The 16,165-nt window shown below is 39.6% G+C and overlaps 1 protein-coding gene across 1 annotated transcript in view; it reads right to left on the bottom strand.

Annotated features, from left to right (window-relative positions):
* Nucleotides 1–3,045, bottom strand: part of PIWIL4 (piwi-like RNA-mediated gene silencing 4) — a 48,559-nt gene extending 45,514 nt beyond the window's left edge. Inside the window, exons 1-2 of the mRNA XM_011926572.1 lie at nucleotides 2,748–3,045; nucleotides 1,533–1,611 (exon numbers count right to left, since the gene is read on the bottom strand). Of these exons, the coding sequence (XP_011781962.1) occupies nucleotides 1,533–1,611; nucleotides 2,748–2,834 (166 nt within the window). The 5' untranslated portion in view covers nucleotides 2,835–3,045. The remainder of the gene's footprint in view (nucleotides 1–1,532; nucleotides 1,612–2,747) is intronic.
* Nucleotides 3,046–16,165: the final 13,120 nt, after the last annotated feature.

Raw genomic sequence — 16,165 nt, 5'->3', positions numbered from 1 at the left:
CATAGAAATGCAAAGGAAAGATCATGTGAACACAAGGAGAAGTCGGCTATGTGTAAACCAAGAAGAGGGTCCTCAGAAGAAACCAGCCCTGTCCCACCTGATCTCAGACTGTAAGCATCCAGATTTGTGAGCAAATAAATTTCTGCTGATTAAGCCACCTAGTTGGTACTACTTTGTCAGGGCAGCCCTAGCAGACTAACACATGGGGCATGCCAACTCACAGTGTGTGATTGTGGTGACTTTGCGTTGCATGTTGACAAGTATCCTGAGACCAAATCTGGCTTTGCAGTGAGGAGAGCTACCATTGAATGGTGACGTTTACCACAGGAGGGGAAGAAAGAGAGCAGTGGCTACATGCATACCAGGTTTCTACCATCTTTCCAAGCAATGGCATTGGCATTTATATACCATTCAGATTTTTTTTGCTTTTTAAAAAGTTCATATACATTTAAGACATAAGAGCATAGTTTTGTTACATGGATATATTGCATAGTGTGAAGTCTGGGCTTTTAGTGTAACCATCATCTGAATAATGTACATTGCAGCCATTAAGTGATTTCTCACTCCCCTCCCACCCTCCCAACCTTCCAAGCCTCCAGTGTCTATTATTCCACACTCTATGTCAATGTGTACACATTATTAAGCTTCCACTTACAAGTAAGAACATGCAGTATTTGACTTTCTGTTTTTGAGTTATTTCAGTTAAGATAATGGCCGCCGCCCAGGGGCAGTGGCTCATACCTGTAATCCCAGCACTTTGGGAAGCCGAGATGTGCAGATCACCTGAGGTAGGGAGTTCAAGGCCAGCCTGAACAACATGGAGAAACCCCGTCTCTACTAAAAATACAAAATTAGCCAGGCGTGGTAGCATATGCCTGTAATCCCAGCTACTCAGGAGGCTAAGGCAGGGAATCACTTGAACCCAGGAGGTGGAGGGTGCAGTGAGCCGAGATTGCACCATTGCACTCCAGCCTGGGCAACAAGAGCGAAACTCCAACTCAAAAAAAAAAAAACCACCCATGTTGCTGCAAGACATGCTTTCATTCTTTTTATGGCTGAGTAGTATTCTCTTATATATGTAAACCACATTTTCTTTATCTAATGCTTAAGTTGATTTTATATCTTTGCTATTATGAATAGTGCTGCAATAAACATACAAGTACAGATAAATTTTGAATATAATGATTTATTTTCCTTTGGGTAGAAATCCAGCAGTGGGGTTGCTGGATCAAATGGTATTCCTATATAACACCATAAAGATTTTTAAAGTATTTTTTGAAGATTCTTCAGTGAATAGAAAGAAACAGAAACTGGCTTCCTAATATCTGTGGAGTCCCATCTACCAAACGGTGTCAGGAAATTCAGCATGTGCTTCTATGTTAGAGTCCCAAAGGCACATGACAAAGGGTATCCTTCAAGGAAAGGAAATCGGAATGTGCAAGAGGTGGACCTACTGCTGTAAGGCTTGGCAGGGCTCCTCTTGCTCCATTCAGGTAGAATGGGACTAAATGAACAGATTGAGTTGCACTTACCGTTCGTTGAAATCCTGCTTGTTCCCAAGAAGCCATTGCTAGAGGATGCTTCATTGTTACTAAGATCAACAGATGTAGGCTAAAATGGCAAAAAAAAAAGGGGGGGGGGTTGTTCAGATTTACAGTGGTAAGTCACAAATCAAAAGATTATCCTAAGAAAAGTGTCAGGTCTTCAGATTACCATGAACTAGGCAAAGAAAATGTTAACAGGTAAAACCCTTGAGAGATGAGAAGAGAGTGCCTATTCCAGAAAACAGGATAAAGACATACTGTAGTTTTCCTCACTCATCAAACTTTAGTTTTAGTACAACTGTCGCCAGATATATATAGGTGGAGGTGTAAAGAAGCAGAGATGAGATTCTTGTGCCCAGGGAGCTCACCAGAGGACATGCGGCACAGATGCACATGGACCTCATGCTTCCATGACCCATGGACATAAAATGAACAGAGGCCCCGGGTCACCAGCTCAGATCATGACTCTGCCTGAATAAACTGGGCCAAAATAGGTTCACAAAAAAGACCAACAGAACAATTAGTATGTTCTCTTTTCATAGTAACTACTTCTCTTTGTTCAAGAAGTTACTCTATCTTGGCCTGCTAAAAAATGAACAAAGTCCAGAGAAGACCGCTTCATGAGAATAAAGGCATAAGGATCACAAACTACTCATTTGAATACTTGCTTCAAATGCTAAGAATATGTAGTTGTATTAATAACATCACTCCAAAGTTGCTTATTGGCAGGTCAATCTAGTTGCTTAAATCCAGCAAGGAGCTTTCTCTGCAGTGGTTGCTCAAGAACAGTAGTTTAATCTAAACCACATGTGTGACAGTATTTATTCTTATATACTAATTAGTCAGAAAAACTGCAATAGATTATACGCCGTGTAATGTTATGAAAGCACATCACTTTTTACCAGGCAATTTAAAACGAAATCATGAAATTAAAACTCAGAAAGAAAAAGAGAATGACATACTTGTCCCCAGTCTTCAGTCCTCTTTACTGGCTAATATACCTACATTAATATCTTACTCAAGACAAGATCCCTAGAAGGAAAAAACTGTTAAAAGGAACCTTGGAAAGACTCAAACTTGAGAGAAAAGGTAATACACTACTTCGTAACAGAGAGGAGGAGATACAAGTAGAGGAAGGTATAGTTCCGGCTAGAGAGAGAGGTAGAAGAAAATGAAACCATGCACAATAAGCATTCTACGCACCAATGGCGAGGCTTGGGTGCGCCCCACTTCTGTGGCACTGGGGCTGCGGGCGACGCCTCTGGCTTTCACTCGGGCCCTTCCACTCATGTTCCCTGTGAGCCCACAGTGGCCACAAGAGCTGCAATGTCTCAGTTAGGGTATGTTTTGCTTTGGCTACAGATGGCGAGGCTGTGACGGCGAAACTACCTGGAGGCGGTGGATGTCCAGCATCCGCAACCTACGCAGGGGCTGGAAATGCGTCCGAGGCTCGTGCGTGGGTGGAGAAGGCACGCTGGGGCGTGGGGATTGGCGCGAGCACGTGGGCCTGTGCGGGACTTCCTTTTTCTTCCCATTACCTCCACCCCACCCCAAAATTTGGCATTATCCCTTTTCCATTTTTGCCAATCATATGTGTATTGGGTGGCACCAAACAATAATTTTTTTTTTTTTTTTCAGTTTGTATTTCCTGCTCACCAATGAGGGTAAGTACCTCTTCATACATGTGATACTTTTAGAGTTATCCAGTCTGCAAATTGCCTGTCGCATTCGTTGCCCATTTTTACAATAGAGTGTCTCATCTTTGTGATTTGGAAGAAAACTTTTTTTAAAAAATTGCAAATATGCGAATATCTACTTCCAATCTATCACTTGTTAATTTTTACTATGAAATGCTTTAACCAAAATCCTAAATTTCGATGTTGCCAAATTCAGCCATTTTAAAATTTGTGCTTTTGGGATCTTTTTAAAAGAAAATTCCACCTGTCCTAAGTTTACAAGGTCAAGGACTTTCTATCGTATTTTCTTTTTATTAACTTAGTAAGTTTACTGTTCACAGCAAGTATCTTCTATCCTTCAGGAATTTACACTCACACATATGTAAGTATACAATGTGAGTGAGATAGAAGTCCAACTTTATCTCCATATAGTGAGCCGTTCTTCCTTGACATCATCTGTTAAATAGCACATACTTTCTCTAATAGTTTGTGAAGCCACCTCTAGCAAATGACAGATTCCCATGTATAAATAGATCTAGTCTGTGCCTTCCATTTCTGCACCAAGACTTTAACACTATGTATCATTATTTCTTTGTATTATTCATAGAATCTGGTGGGATAAGTCTTTGCTCTTTGATCATTTTTTCCAACTGATTTATTTATTCACAAACTTTATTCTTCCATATACATTTTAAAATAATTTCGTCAAGTTTCTTTAAATATCTTGCTTAAATTTCAATAGCATTGTATCCAATATATAAATCAATTTAGGAAGAACTTACATTTTTACAATGTTAGATTTCTCCATTTATTAAAGTCCTTTGTATCTTTTAATAGAGTTTAATTTTTTTCATAAAAGTCTCATGTACTGAGTTAACTTTTGAAAATTTCATAGTTCTTATTACTATTGTGAACTATCTCTTCTTGTCATGTTTCATACTTGGTAATTATTAGTGTAGACAGGTGATACTGGTTTTTGTAAAGTTGATATTGTTTATCAAGCTTGCTGAATTCCTCAGTTCTTAGAGCTTGTCTTTTGATTTCATTGAATTTGTATGTAATCATATCATCTACAAATAATGATAATTTTGTCTCATCCCTTCTTATTCTTTTTCTTTTTATTTATTTTTCTTATGTTGCTCAGATTTTTCAGTACAATGTTGAAGGTTACTATGGTAGTTGGAATTCTTGTTTTCTTTCTGATTTTAGAGAGACTGAAATGTCTCCATTTTGTTTGATGTTTGCTATAAATATCTAGTTTATAGTCCTTATCATCTTAAGAAAGCTTTCTTCTATTCCTACTTTTCAAAGATTATTTTAATTATAAATGTGCATAGAATTTTATTAAATACTACCCTGGATTTGTTGAAAAGCTTGTGCTGAAGTTATAAGGGCACATGTACAGGCTGTTCATCAGAGTATTCTTTGGAGTGGCAGGTAGTTGCAGGCAGCTTATGTACCCATCAGATGGGGCAACAGGTAGGTAAAATGTGGTAGACACATGGAGTGGATTACTAGGCTAACTTTCAGGAATAATGACCTAAAAATATATTTAGCAGCATGGATAGATAGATCTTAAACACATTGTGTTGAAGAAAGGAAAAGCTTTAATATAGAATTTGCACAGACCCATGAGAATCATATAAAATGAATCAAAGAATATGATTAATTCAACTTTCTGTACTTGGGGACTGAATATTTAATAAATATAATAGCTAATGTTTGTTGAATACCTGCAGTATGCCAGGCGTTATTGCCCCAGCTTTATAGATTAGGAAATTAAAGCTTAGGCAAACTGACTTGCTCAAGGCCCTACATTATGTGGCATACCTGGGATCCCAATTCAATTCTGTCAGCCTGTAAAGCTCACACTGCATCCACTCATCTCCTACTCTCCTCCCTCCAAGAAGGTGATCTGCCTTACTTTAGATGCAGCTTTTACTAGAGGAAAAAGTTCAAAGCCTGTGTGTTATGCCCTGTTCTGCCATTCTGTTTATTCTCCATCAGAATACCCTTTCATCAGGTTCTCCTGGAACACATTAACCCTGACTGCTGGCAAGTGCAAGAGATAATGATGGTCTCGGGCAGAGATGGCCAGCCTTGGACTTGGTTCAGTGAAACTACTCTAATGAATAATAATAGATTTCTTTGAAAATGAAAGAGTGTGAAAATTGTGAGTGATCATAAACTGCTGTGTTACAAAGGAGGGGCAGATGGAAAACACAATGTGGACAAGGAATCTACTTCTGAAAACCTGTGCTTTGTTTCTGAATGTAAGAATAGTCTCTAGCCCATGTTTTCCCAATTTACCACCTCCTGATACCACATTCCTTTTCATGTGACCTGCATTGATGTAACATGACAGAGTGAGAAGAAAGGCTAAGAATACACGAGACCTTTGAACAGTCAGATCCCTTCGATTTTCCAAATACTAATGTGTTATAAAATCAGAAATATTGATGATTTCTAATCATTATCTGCATTTTTCAGCTTTCCTCTATGATTACTATAATAACCGACACAGAAATCAGTCACATTGTGCCTTCCACATAGGCTTTTTAAAATGCACGTGTACTTTCCCTGTGGTGGTGATAGATGCAGGAGGAAGATAAGTGGGGATCCCCAGAGAACCTCTGACTCGTCTGTACACTGGGAGAATGGGGTTGAAGCCGCAGCAAGTTGGAACCAACCACTTGCAATGGGGAGGAGGAGCCTGGGCTCTTCAGTTCCTATAGGAGGCCTGGAATGAATCTGTGAGGTCGGGGCCTCTCGATTTGCTGAGTTTTTTTTCCTTCTCCCCCAATAAACTGTTTCCTCACCCTTCAATGTATCTGCATGCCTAACTGGTCATGTGACAAGAACTCGGTTTTAGCTGAACTAAGGAGCAAAGTTCTCCATCAGTAAGAAGGCGGTATGCTAAGATTCCAGGTATGCATGGCTTTAAAGTCAGGCAGACCAGAGTTTGTATCCCAACTCCATTGGTTACTAGCTTTCTCACCCAAGGAAATTTACAGAATCTCATTTAGCCTCAGTTTCTTTGATTATAAAGTGAGGATAGTGACACTAGGATTCCTCAGCCTCAGCAGTATTCACATTTTGGGCTGGAAAATTCTCTGTTGTGGAAGGCTGTCCTATGCCTTGCAGAATGTTTAGCGGTGTCTCTCGCCTCGACTCACTAGATGGTAATAGCACTCCCTCTAATTGTAACAGCCAAAAATGTCTCTAGACATGGCTCACTGTACCCTGGAGGGCAAGTCACTCCTGGTTGAGAATCGCTGAGATGTGTCTACCCCAAGAATTGTTTTGAGGATTAAATGAGATAATAATAATGATGTTTGTATAGCATTTGCCACACAATAAAAATTGCGTTATTTATTATTATTATCATGTGTGGTGAACAAATTTTATAAAAATGAGTTCAATACAATTTTTGCAGTGTCATACTTTCGAACTTGTGTCAGATCACTCCATGTGCATGTATTGCACATGGATACTGCTAGTCATAGGTGCCTCTTGTCTCATGCCACCCTTCCTTCACATTTTGCTCAGTCCATCTTTCAACTCCAGCCATTGCTATGGCAATCAGCTGCACACAGTGTAACCTGATAGCATCACACCTCAACCGAATCCCATATCTCTCAGTTCTTTCCAGGGCTTCTCTGCTACAGCAGGACACCCACTCAGCTATACTAACACAGAAGCAAACTTCAAATTAACACCTTCATGGGGCAACCTTTGGCCAAAAGGGGTGGGAGAATGTGGATAAATCCTCCCTCTTCCATCCACTGGGCAGACAATTCTGCGGTGCATTCTTTGACCTCACAGAGGGTCTCCAGTAGGGTCAAGTACCAGATGCCACAGAAGTGATGAGTTTGATAATGCATCCTTGGGTTGAATTTTCACCCTCCCTTATTTCACTCTTCCCAGGCCCTCTCTCCTGTTCCTTGCAGTCACTTACCAAAATAAACCACCCACTTGCAAGCCCTTATCTCAGGTTTATTTGGGAGGAAACTTAAGCCAACATAGTTCAGTATGAGAATATAGTATTCATTCTAAAACAGATTCCATGCCTGCTGTGGAATACTGTAAATGGTAATGGTTCCAAGCATTAGTATCTACATGTCCAAGCATTAGTGTCTAAATTTTATCAATGAGAAGTTCACAGTTCAAAGACTTGCCTAACCTCATCCTGCAAGTCAGCTGTAAAAATTAGTTTTCCAGTTATTCAGTCTCATCTGGGGCTGTAACTTAATTTTTTAAATGATTTTTTTATTAGGTAGACCCTACCTAATAATAAATGATTTTTTATTAGGTAGATCATGTACAAGTATAGGCCTGTTCACATCAGCTAATTTATTTGACAATGCCCATGGTTCCTGCTAACACAGAATTAATTCCTCAGGCACAGGTGTAGGTGGTTGAACATCTGTAGAATTAGTGCATCAATGTGTTACCTTCATTGGGCCTTCTTTTAATAATACTGGATTAATTTTGAACTGTTTCATTCTTTTAACTTTTTATTTTGAAATATATCATATTTATAGAAAAGTTGCAAGGATAACTCCAAGAATACCCATAAACCTTTTACCAAGATTCACCAATTAACATTTTGCTATATTTGCCTTATTATTTTTTCTTTGTATGTGTGTATGTGTGTATATACATACATTTTTTTTTTCTGGTCCATTTTGCAAAGAAGTTGACATCATGACCTTTGACTCTTAAATAGTTTAGTGTGCACAGCAGGTCTTTGAATAATGTCGCTTCGTTCAATGTCATTTCCTTATAATGTTGATGAAAAAAAATCTATTTTCAGCCACGGCCCCTGGAGTGTGCATATTCTTCCCATGTCTACATGAGTTTTATCTGGGTACTCCAATTGCCTCCCACATCCCAAAGCTGTGCATGTTAGGTTCATTGGCATGTCTACAAGGTCCAAGTCTAAGTGAATGTTGGTGTGGACGTGAGTGTTCCCTGCAATGGAATGGAGTCTTGTTCAGGAAGGGTTCCTGCCTTGCACCCTGAGCTGCTGGTATAGGCTCCAGCCACCCATGACCCTAAACTGGAAAATGTGGGTAAGTAATTATCTTACTTGTTTTTATTAATCTTTCTTAAATGTATGTATAGCTCACATTTCAATGTTTAATATTAGAAGTGTTTTGAGCCTATGTTTAGAAGTTTGGTGATATCCTTGTGACCAGAAGTAAGCCGTAGGAGGAATTTCACTCTTGTTTACATTAATTAGCCTACGGTAAAATTGCCTCCATAATACATTGTTTGGCTTAAAGTCGAAGTTTCCAAGAATCTACTGACAACGTTGAGGACTTAATGTATTTTTTAAGAGTAAGAATATTTTTTCATTCCCTTATACAACCACAGTACAATCATCTAAATCGGGAGATTTAAAATGGGTAAATACTACTGATTAAACTATAGTCCATAGTTAAATTTTGCTAAGTGTCCTCAAAAAAGCAATTTTTTTTTTCTGGCCCAGAATATGGTTAGGTCAGAATAATGCATTGCCTTTAGTTGTCATGCTTTTTTACTCTTCTTGAATCTGTAACATGAACAGTCTTGCTTTCTTTTTTAAAACAAATTGTGAGAAATATATTATCGATATGTTCAGTGAAAGAAAAATTCACGTTAAGCATTAGATGTTAAACTGCTTAAACATTGTAATGGAAATCTTTCCAAAATGCTTCATCTGCTTCCTTGTCCTATTTTGCTCCAGAAAGGATTTATTTCTATATGTACAAGATAAAATAGGAGGAAATGGTTGCAAGAGAGAGCTTTTCTATTCCCTAGTTCTTCCCCTAGTTTCCTCTCCATTAAGTTTGCACTTCCTCACACAAGTACTCTTTGCCTAAGAAAATCCATCCACCTCCAACAGGAATTCCCATTACAATGACCCAGTGGTGTCATTTTGACCTTCCTCAGCCCTAAGCACTTTCCTTTGTGAGCTCTTTCTTCCATTACAGGAAAAAATTCTCTCTCTCTCTTTTTTTTTTTTTTTTTTTAATAGATCGAGTCTCACTCTTGCTGCCCAGGCTGGAGTGCAGTGGCATGATCTTGGCTCACTGCAACCTCTGCCTCCTGGGTTCAAGCGATTCTCCTGCCTCAGCCTCCCAAGTAGCTGGGACTACAGGCATGTGCCACCATGCCCAGCTAATTTTTGTATTTTTAGTAGAGACAAGGTTTCACCATGTTTTTCAGGATAGTCTCAAACTCCTGACCTCAGGTGATCCGCCCACCTCGGCATCCCAAAGTGCTGGGATTACAGGCATGAGTCAGCATGCCCGGCCGAATTTTTTCTCTTTCGATTTTAAAAGAAATTAAAACATTTTCATGGGCCCCCAAAAGCACTGTGGGCCCTATGCCCTTGCTTATGGTGCCCAACAGATAACACTGGTCTTGCCCTCACGCCCATATGCATTCTGCAAACTAAGTGATTAGATGTAGAGGCACACTCAGTGAATGCAGCAATCAGGTCAGGGATGGCCACTGGCTCCCAGGCCCTACAGAAGCGTGCAGAAGGTGGGGTGAGGGAGGATCCCTGGCCCTCTAATGTCAATGGCCAGGGTAGACTTGGGTCCTTTGCAGTAGTCCCTTCTGTGTGAGCTGCAGGCATGTCCACTTACTCTGTTTAATTATGGAATCTGTTAGAGCAGTGCATGCATCTCTCCCAAGGACAGGTAACATATAGAGGTGGGTAGGGAGCAGGACCGCCTACCCTTATACTGGGAAAGGAAATATTTCCTCAGTTAGCAAAGCTCTTCCCTCTTTCCCCCAAGTCAGTACTTCCCCCCTTACTGTGTGGAGTTGTATTTGGTGTCTTTCCAGCTCCAGCTTGGGGCCTACCAGGATAAACAAAGAAGTTAGATTCTCTCAACATTAGCTGCTTATTTTGTTACCCCAAGAAAGGGCTCCCAATTTATGACTCAGTTAAAACTTTTGATTTTCTCAGCGCTGGGTGATTGGAATGGAGGGGTATCTTTCATTAGCAACTCTGTAAATAAGGGAGCATTACCAAGAGTAACAAACAGGCCTAAGATCTACAAAGTTCAGAGTTGTTGACCTCAGTCTGAAAAACTGGGAACAGTAAGCCTTCTGTTAACCACTGAACTCAACCCCACTAATTCCCTTGCTGAACTCATACCTCAAATAACAATGACCCCAATCCGCACTATTGTCAGACTTCATGGCCAGTCAAGTCTTCCCACATGGAATATGAAAGCTGAGATTTCTTGAGGTAATAAAATTAAAATTTGGTAACATCCTAATTGGTTCAGACCCTGTTTAGGCCTAATACTATGGTAATATTCACTAGGCAAAGAGAAGGGGACATTGGGGCTTAGTCATTGAGGGGGAATTTCCTGAGTTGGCGGGTGAGGGGAGTCATGAGTGACCCAGCTCCAACAGGACTGCTCTATTCTAATCTGTTTCATATATTGGGATTCTACATAAAATTTTGTTTGAAAATTAGATTCTGCTCTTTTAAAAAAGAAGTTTGAAAGCCACCAATGTAGTCTTTTTTCTTACTTTTATTCCAGAAGCTACCTAAGCAATCCTAAATAGAAGCTTAAATATTGAGAATGTTGATCTTTCATCCACCTAATCTCAAGGTGGTTCACAGGGAAAACCAGTAGCCTTTGAGTCCAAGACATGTAGAATCAGCCTTAGCTGTGCAGTGAGGGGCTGTGTGATATGAAGTGAGTAGCTCTGCCTCTCAGTTGTCTATAACAAGAGGATTATAAAACTTAGCTCAACAGGGGGTGTTGTGAGTGTAAAATGGGATCATGTATGTAGGGAAGTACTCAACTTAGATAGCCATATTGCAGCTTCAATAGAGTCCACCTTCTCTGAGCTGCCCACTTCCTACTTAGGTCAACCTCATGTACTCTCCCTGTTATAGGAACTTCTTTCCTACCTCATGGTGCAGAACTCACTTTCTTTTATTTGGGCCCCAGCAAAGATAAAAGATGCTGTTACCAGAAAGGGGTACCAATCCAGACCCTAAGAGAGGGTTCTTGGATTTCGCACAAGAAAGAATTCGAGGCAATTCCATAAAGTAAAATGAAAGCAAGTTTATTAAGAAAATAGAGGAATAAAAAAATGGCCACTTCATAGGCAGAGCAGCAGCATGGGCTGCTGGTTGCCCTTTTTTATGGCTTTTTCTTGATTATATGCTAAACAAGGGGTAGATTATTCATGCTTCCCCTTTTTAGACCATAAGGGTAACTTCCTGATGTTGCCTCCGCATTTGTAAACTGTCATAGTGCTAATGGGAGTGTAGCAGTGAGGACAACGTGAGGTCACTCTCATCACCATCTTGGTCTTGGTGGGTTTTAGCCAGCTTCTTTACTGCAGCTTGTTTTATCAGCAAGGTCTTTATGACCTGTATCTTGTGCTGACCTCCTAACTTATCCTGTGACTTAGAATACCGAACTTACTGGGAATGCAGCACAGCAGGTCTCAGGCTTACTTTACCCAGCCCCATTCAAGATGTTGCTCTGGTTCAAATGGACAATGCTGCATATCATTCTGAAAAATGAGTCCTCATATGCTATAGAAAATTATTTAGTTAGTTACTTGTTTATTTTCTCTTTCCTTCAGAAGGTTCCACCACGAGGACTTGAGCCTTGCCTGAGTGTTCACTGTTTTATCCCCAGCAACTAGAACAGTGCCAAGCAACTTGGCAAAATATTTGTTTAATGATTAAAGATGCTTGAAGACCATGAGAAAATTCCCCTTAGCTTTTTCTCCTCTGGTTTATATTGTCTCATCACTTCACATGTTTCCATAAAGAACCTTTATTCCAGCTCCTTAATCATGTTTCTCAAATGACTGAACAACTTTGGCCATTAAGAAAGCAGAAGACTACTTGAAGTAGGACAAAACTGTTTACTCTCACACATTATGATACATAGAAATCAGTTTAATCTTTCTTCCTTAATTCAACTTGTTTACTGTCTAGGGTCTAGGCACCAGACTGTTACACTTAACAAATAAAGTGAGATATTATATTCATAATATCAAGAGAATGCAAGTGGAATTTTAAGCAGAATGGCAGGATTGCCAAAGTTGATGTCTAAATAATTGTGGTTAATGGTATATGCTACATGCTTATAGAATTGCTGGATAATAAAGGACATTGACAAATCTTTAAAGAAGAAACCTAGTAGAATACATCTAATTTTCCAAAATGCTATATAACACTTTAGATTATTTTAGTATAAAACAATGAAAAATAAGTTTAAGACTTTATTAGTCACGCTAGATGAATGCTGGCAAAATAAAGTGCTTTCAGACAGAGCAAGGAAGATGTAATGAGTAAGACATTCATTTCTTTTGGCTTCAAAAGGAGTTTGTTAAGATTCATGGAAAGCATGAATATAATGTAGAAAAGTATAAAAAGAAGAAACATTTTAAATGGCATTTGAATTACTAAGAATTTTATGTTTAATTATGTATGGGGCATGATAAATAGATACTCACTTAAAACTTCAGAAAATACTGTCATCCAAGGGTTTATTGTGCTCTGAAAACTCAAATAGATACATAGCCCAGTGGAAATCCAGGAGAACTTTGTAGTCCATCTCTCTGATTTGCTTTACAGACTGAGAATCAGAAAGCAAAGTTATCTGTGCTACTATGAGTTAATCACCTTTACATCACACCAGTCCTTTTCAATAAATGAATAATATTATTTCATGCCAAGATTTCTGCCTGTCATTTGTGTGGGGTAATCTAGTCTAACCTTCCTAACCTCCCTAATGTGCTGTCTTGACATCTAGGATAGCACCACACAAAGCTATTGGCACATTGGCCAGTTGAGTCCCCTGATTAAGAGTATCCCAAACAGGAGTAGCATTTAATCTATTCCTGTTAAACTAACAATGACATTCTTCACAGAACTAGAAAAACTACTTTAAAATTCATATGGAACCAAAAAGAGCCAGAATAGACAAGGCAATCCTAAGCAAAAAGTACAAAGCTGGAGGCATCACACTACCCAATTTCAAACTATACTACAGGGCTATAGTGACCAAAACAGCATGGTACTGCTACAAAAACAGACACACAGACCAATGGAACAGAATAGAAAGCCCAGAAATAGGGACACACTCCTACAACTATCTGATCTTTGACAAAGCTGACAAAAACAAGCAACAGAGAAAGGACTCCCTGTTCAATAAATGGTGCTGGAATAACTGCAAGCCATATGTACAAAATTGAAACTGGACCCCTTCTTCATACCCTATGCAAAAATTAACTCAAGATAGATTGAAGACACTGAGACCTTGCAAGCCTCTTGGTAAGCCAGTGCTAGAAATGTGCCCCATATATAGATAAGAAACATATCTATCTATCTATATATCTATCTATCTACATATATATATATTATAGATAAGAAAATTCAAATTCAGAGACATTGAGAAACATGTCCACATAAGAAGTTAAAGATCAGTGAGACATACATAAACTGGGACACGGTGGCAAACATCACAGTTACTGCAAAACTTAGTCTTAATGAAAGAGTATGATAGGGAAAGAACACAGATTTGGAGTCAAATAGACCTGTTAGAATCCTGGTTCAGTTACTATCTGAATGATTGTCCATGATTAACATGTTTGATTCTCAGTTTTCTTATCTCTAAAATTGGGATAATGCCTGCATTATCTATTGCTGCATAACAAACAAACCCTAAAACAACATACATCTATTATCTCATAAATTCCTCAGGTTGGGAATCCTGGTGTGGCCTAGCTGGGGGCCTCTAGCTCAAGGTCTCTCACTGAGATTGCAGTTAGGATGTCAGCCTCATCTGAAGGCTCACCTTGGGGAGAATCATTTCCAAACTCACTTGTGTGGTTGTGGTTGGCGGGACTCAGTTTTTGTTTTTGTTTTTTGTTTTGTTTTGTTTTGTTTTGAGACAGAGTCTTGCTCTATTATCACCCAGGCTGGACTGCTATGGCATGATCTCGGCTCACTACAACCTCTGCCTCCCGGGTTCAAGCAATTCTCCTGCCTCAGCCTCCCAAGTAGCTGGGACTACAGGCATGTGCCACCATGCCTGGCTAATTTTTTTTGTATTTTTTTAGTAAAGACTGGGTTTCACCATGTTAGCCAGGATGGTCTCGATCTCCTGACCTCATGGTATGCCTGCCTCAGCCTCCCAAAGTGCTGGGATTACAAACATGAGCCACCATGCCTGGCTACTTTTTGTTTTTTTAGTAAAGACTGGGTTTCACCATGTTAGCCAGGATGGTCTCGATCTCCTGACCTCATGGTATGCCTGCCTCAGCCTCCCAAAGTGCTGGGATTACAAACATGAGCCACCATGCCCAGCCCGGACTCAGTTCTTAGCCAGCTGTTGGACTCAGGATCTCAGAGGCCTCTGTCAGTTTCCTACCACAGGGCAGCTCATGCCACATCATTTGGCTGCTTTCAAAGCAACCAAGCTAGAGGGTGAGAAAGGGCTCCCAAGAAAGCAAGCCAGTCTTTGTATAACCTAACATCAGAAGCTTCAGCCTTGCATTTCTCCCATTGCCTATTCATTTGTAGTGAGTCACTAAATCCAAACTAAACTCAAAGGGAAAGTTTACAGGAGGGCGTGGATACCAGGAGGAAAGGACCAATGTGAGTCATTGTGGCTGCCTACCACAATGTCTTTAACTGAAGAGTTAAAAAATAGAACAATACTTAGGTAAAGCATCCTGTGTATAGTAGGAGCTTAATAAATAACAAATATTAGTGAATTAAAACATCCAGCAAAGAATCCTAACTTCAAAGCCACAAATTTGTACCTCCCCAAGAAGGCTTGATAAACCCTAAATTATCTAAAGTTATCTAAAGGTGTTACTGTTTGATCACCAAGATGGGTGTGCTTAATTATATTTCAGAATAAGTTTCAGCTAATGGAATAGAGATTTTTAAAATGTGTACTTAACATATGAGAACGAGAAAAATCATAGGGAAAGGGCAGGTGTTCCTAGTTGCTAGGAGATCAAAATCCCTATAGAGATTAGTCATTTTGAAGGCAATGCTTAATAATAACACTCATTTTTAATTGCAGTATTAGTGAAAACCATCAGGTGCCTAAAGTGCTGAGACTGGAGCCTGCAGCACTTATATTTCTCAGAAATAACATTAAGAAGACTTAGTTTTTGATGAAGGACATTCATTCCTGAAATGCAATCCTCTGACAACTCTGAGGCTCCTACTAAGAGTTATTTAAATTATTTGGTTCTACATTTGATCTAACATATATATCATGTGTTGGGATTATTTCTCTACACGATTGTTTCCCTGACAAGGCATACGCGTGTCCAACAGACTATTTTGAGTGCAGGGTCCCTGCTTTAGTTTTATTGACATCCCCAAGTCCTAGCACAGTGCCTGCACGTAGATGCCACTCGAGAATGTTGGTTAAAAGTTGCTGATTTTAGTCCCATTTCTTCCCCTTTTAAAAATAATTCAGATTAAGATGCTTAGCACTCATGGTCTCATAGGGCTTTTTTTTTTTTAGTATATTAGGTGAGATTCAGTAATTTTTTTTTTTGAGATAGGATCTCACTTTGTCTCCAGGCTGGAGTGCAGTGGCGCGATCTTGGCTCACTGTAGCCTTGACCTTCTAAGTTCAAGCGATCCTCCTGCCTCAGCCCCTTAATTCGTTGGGACTACAAGTGCGCGCTACCATGCCCAGCTAATTTTTGTATTTTCTGTAGTAACGGGGTTTCTCCATGTTGCCCAGGTTGATCTTGAACGCCTGAGCTCAAGGGACCCGCCCACCTTGGCCTCCCAAAGTGCTGTGATTACAGGCATGAGCCACCGCACTCAGCTTCAGGAAGTTTTTAAAACATTCATCTGAAGATCTGAAAATAAATCCGTCATAAAAATCCAATTCTTTAAAACTTACCTGAAATAGCTTTTTTTTTTTTTTT

The sequence above is a fragment of the Colobus angolensis genome, unplaced genomic scaffold (genome assembly GCF_000951035.1).
Source record: "Colobus angolensis palliatus isolate OR3802 unplaced genomic scaffold, Cang.pa_1.0 Scaffold7, whole genome shotgun sequence".
NCBI classification, from domain to species: Eukaryota; Metazoa; Chordata; class Mammalia; order Primates; family Cercopithecidae; genus Colobus; species Colobus angolensis.
This window is presented reverse-complemented; position numbering and strand designations above follow the sequence as displayed.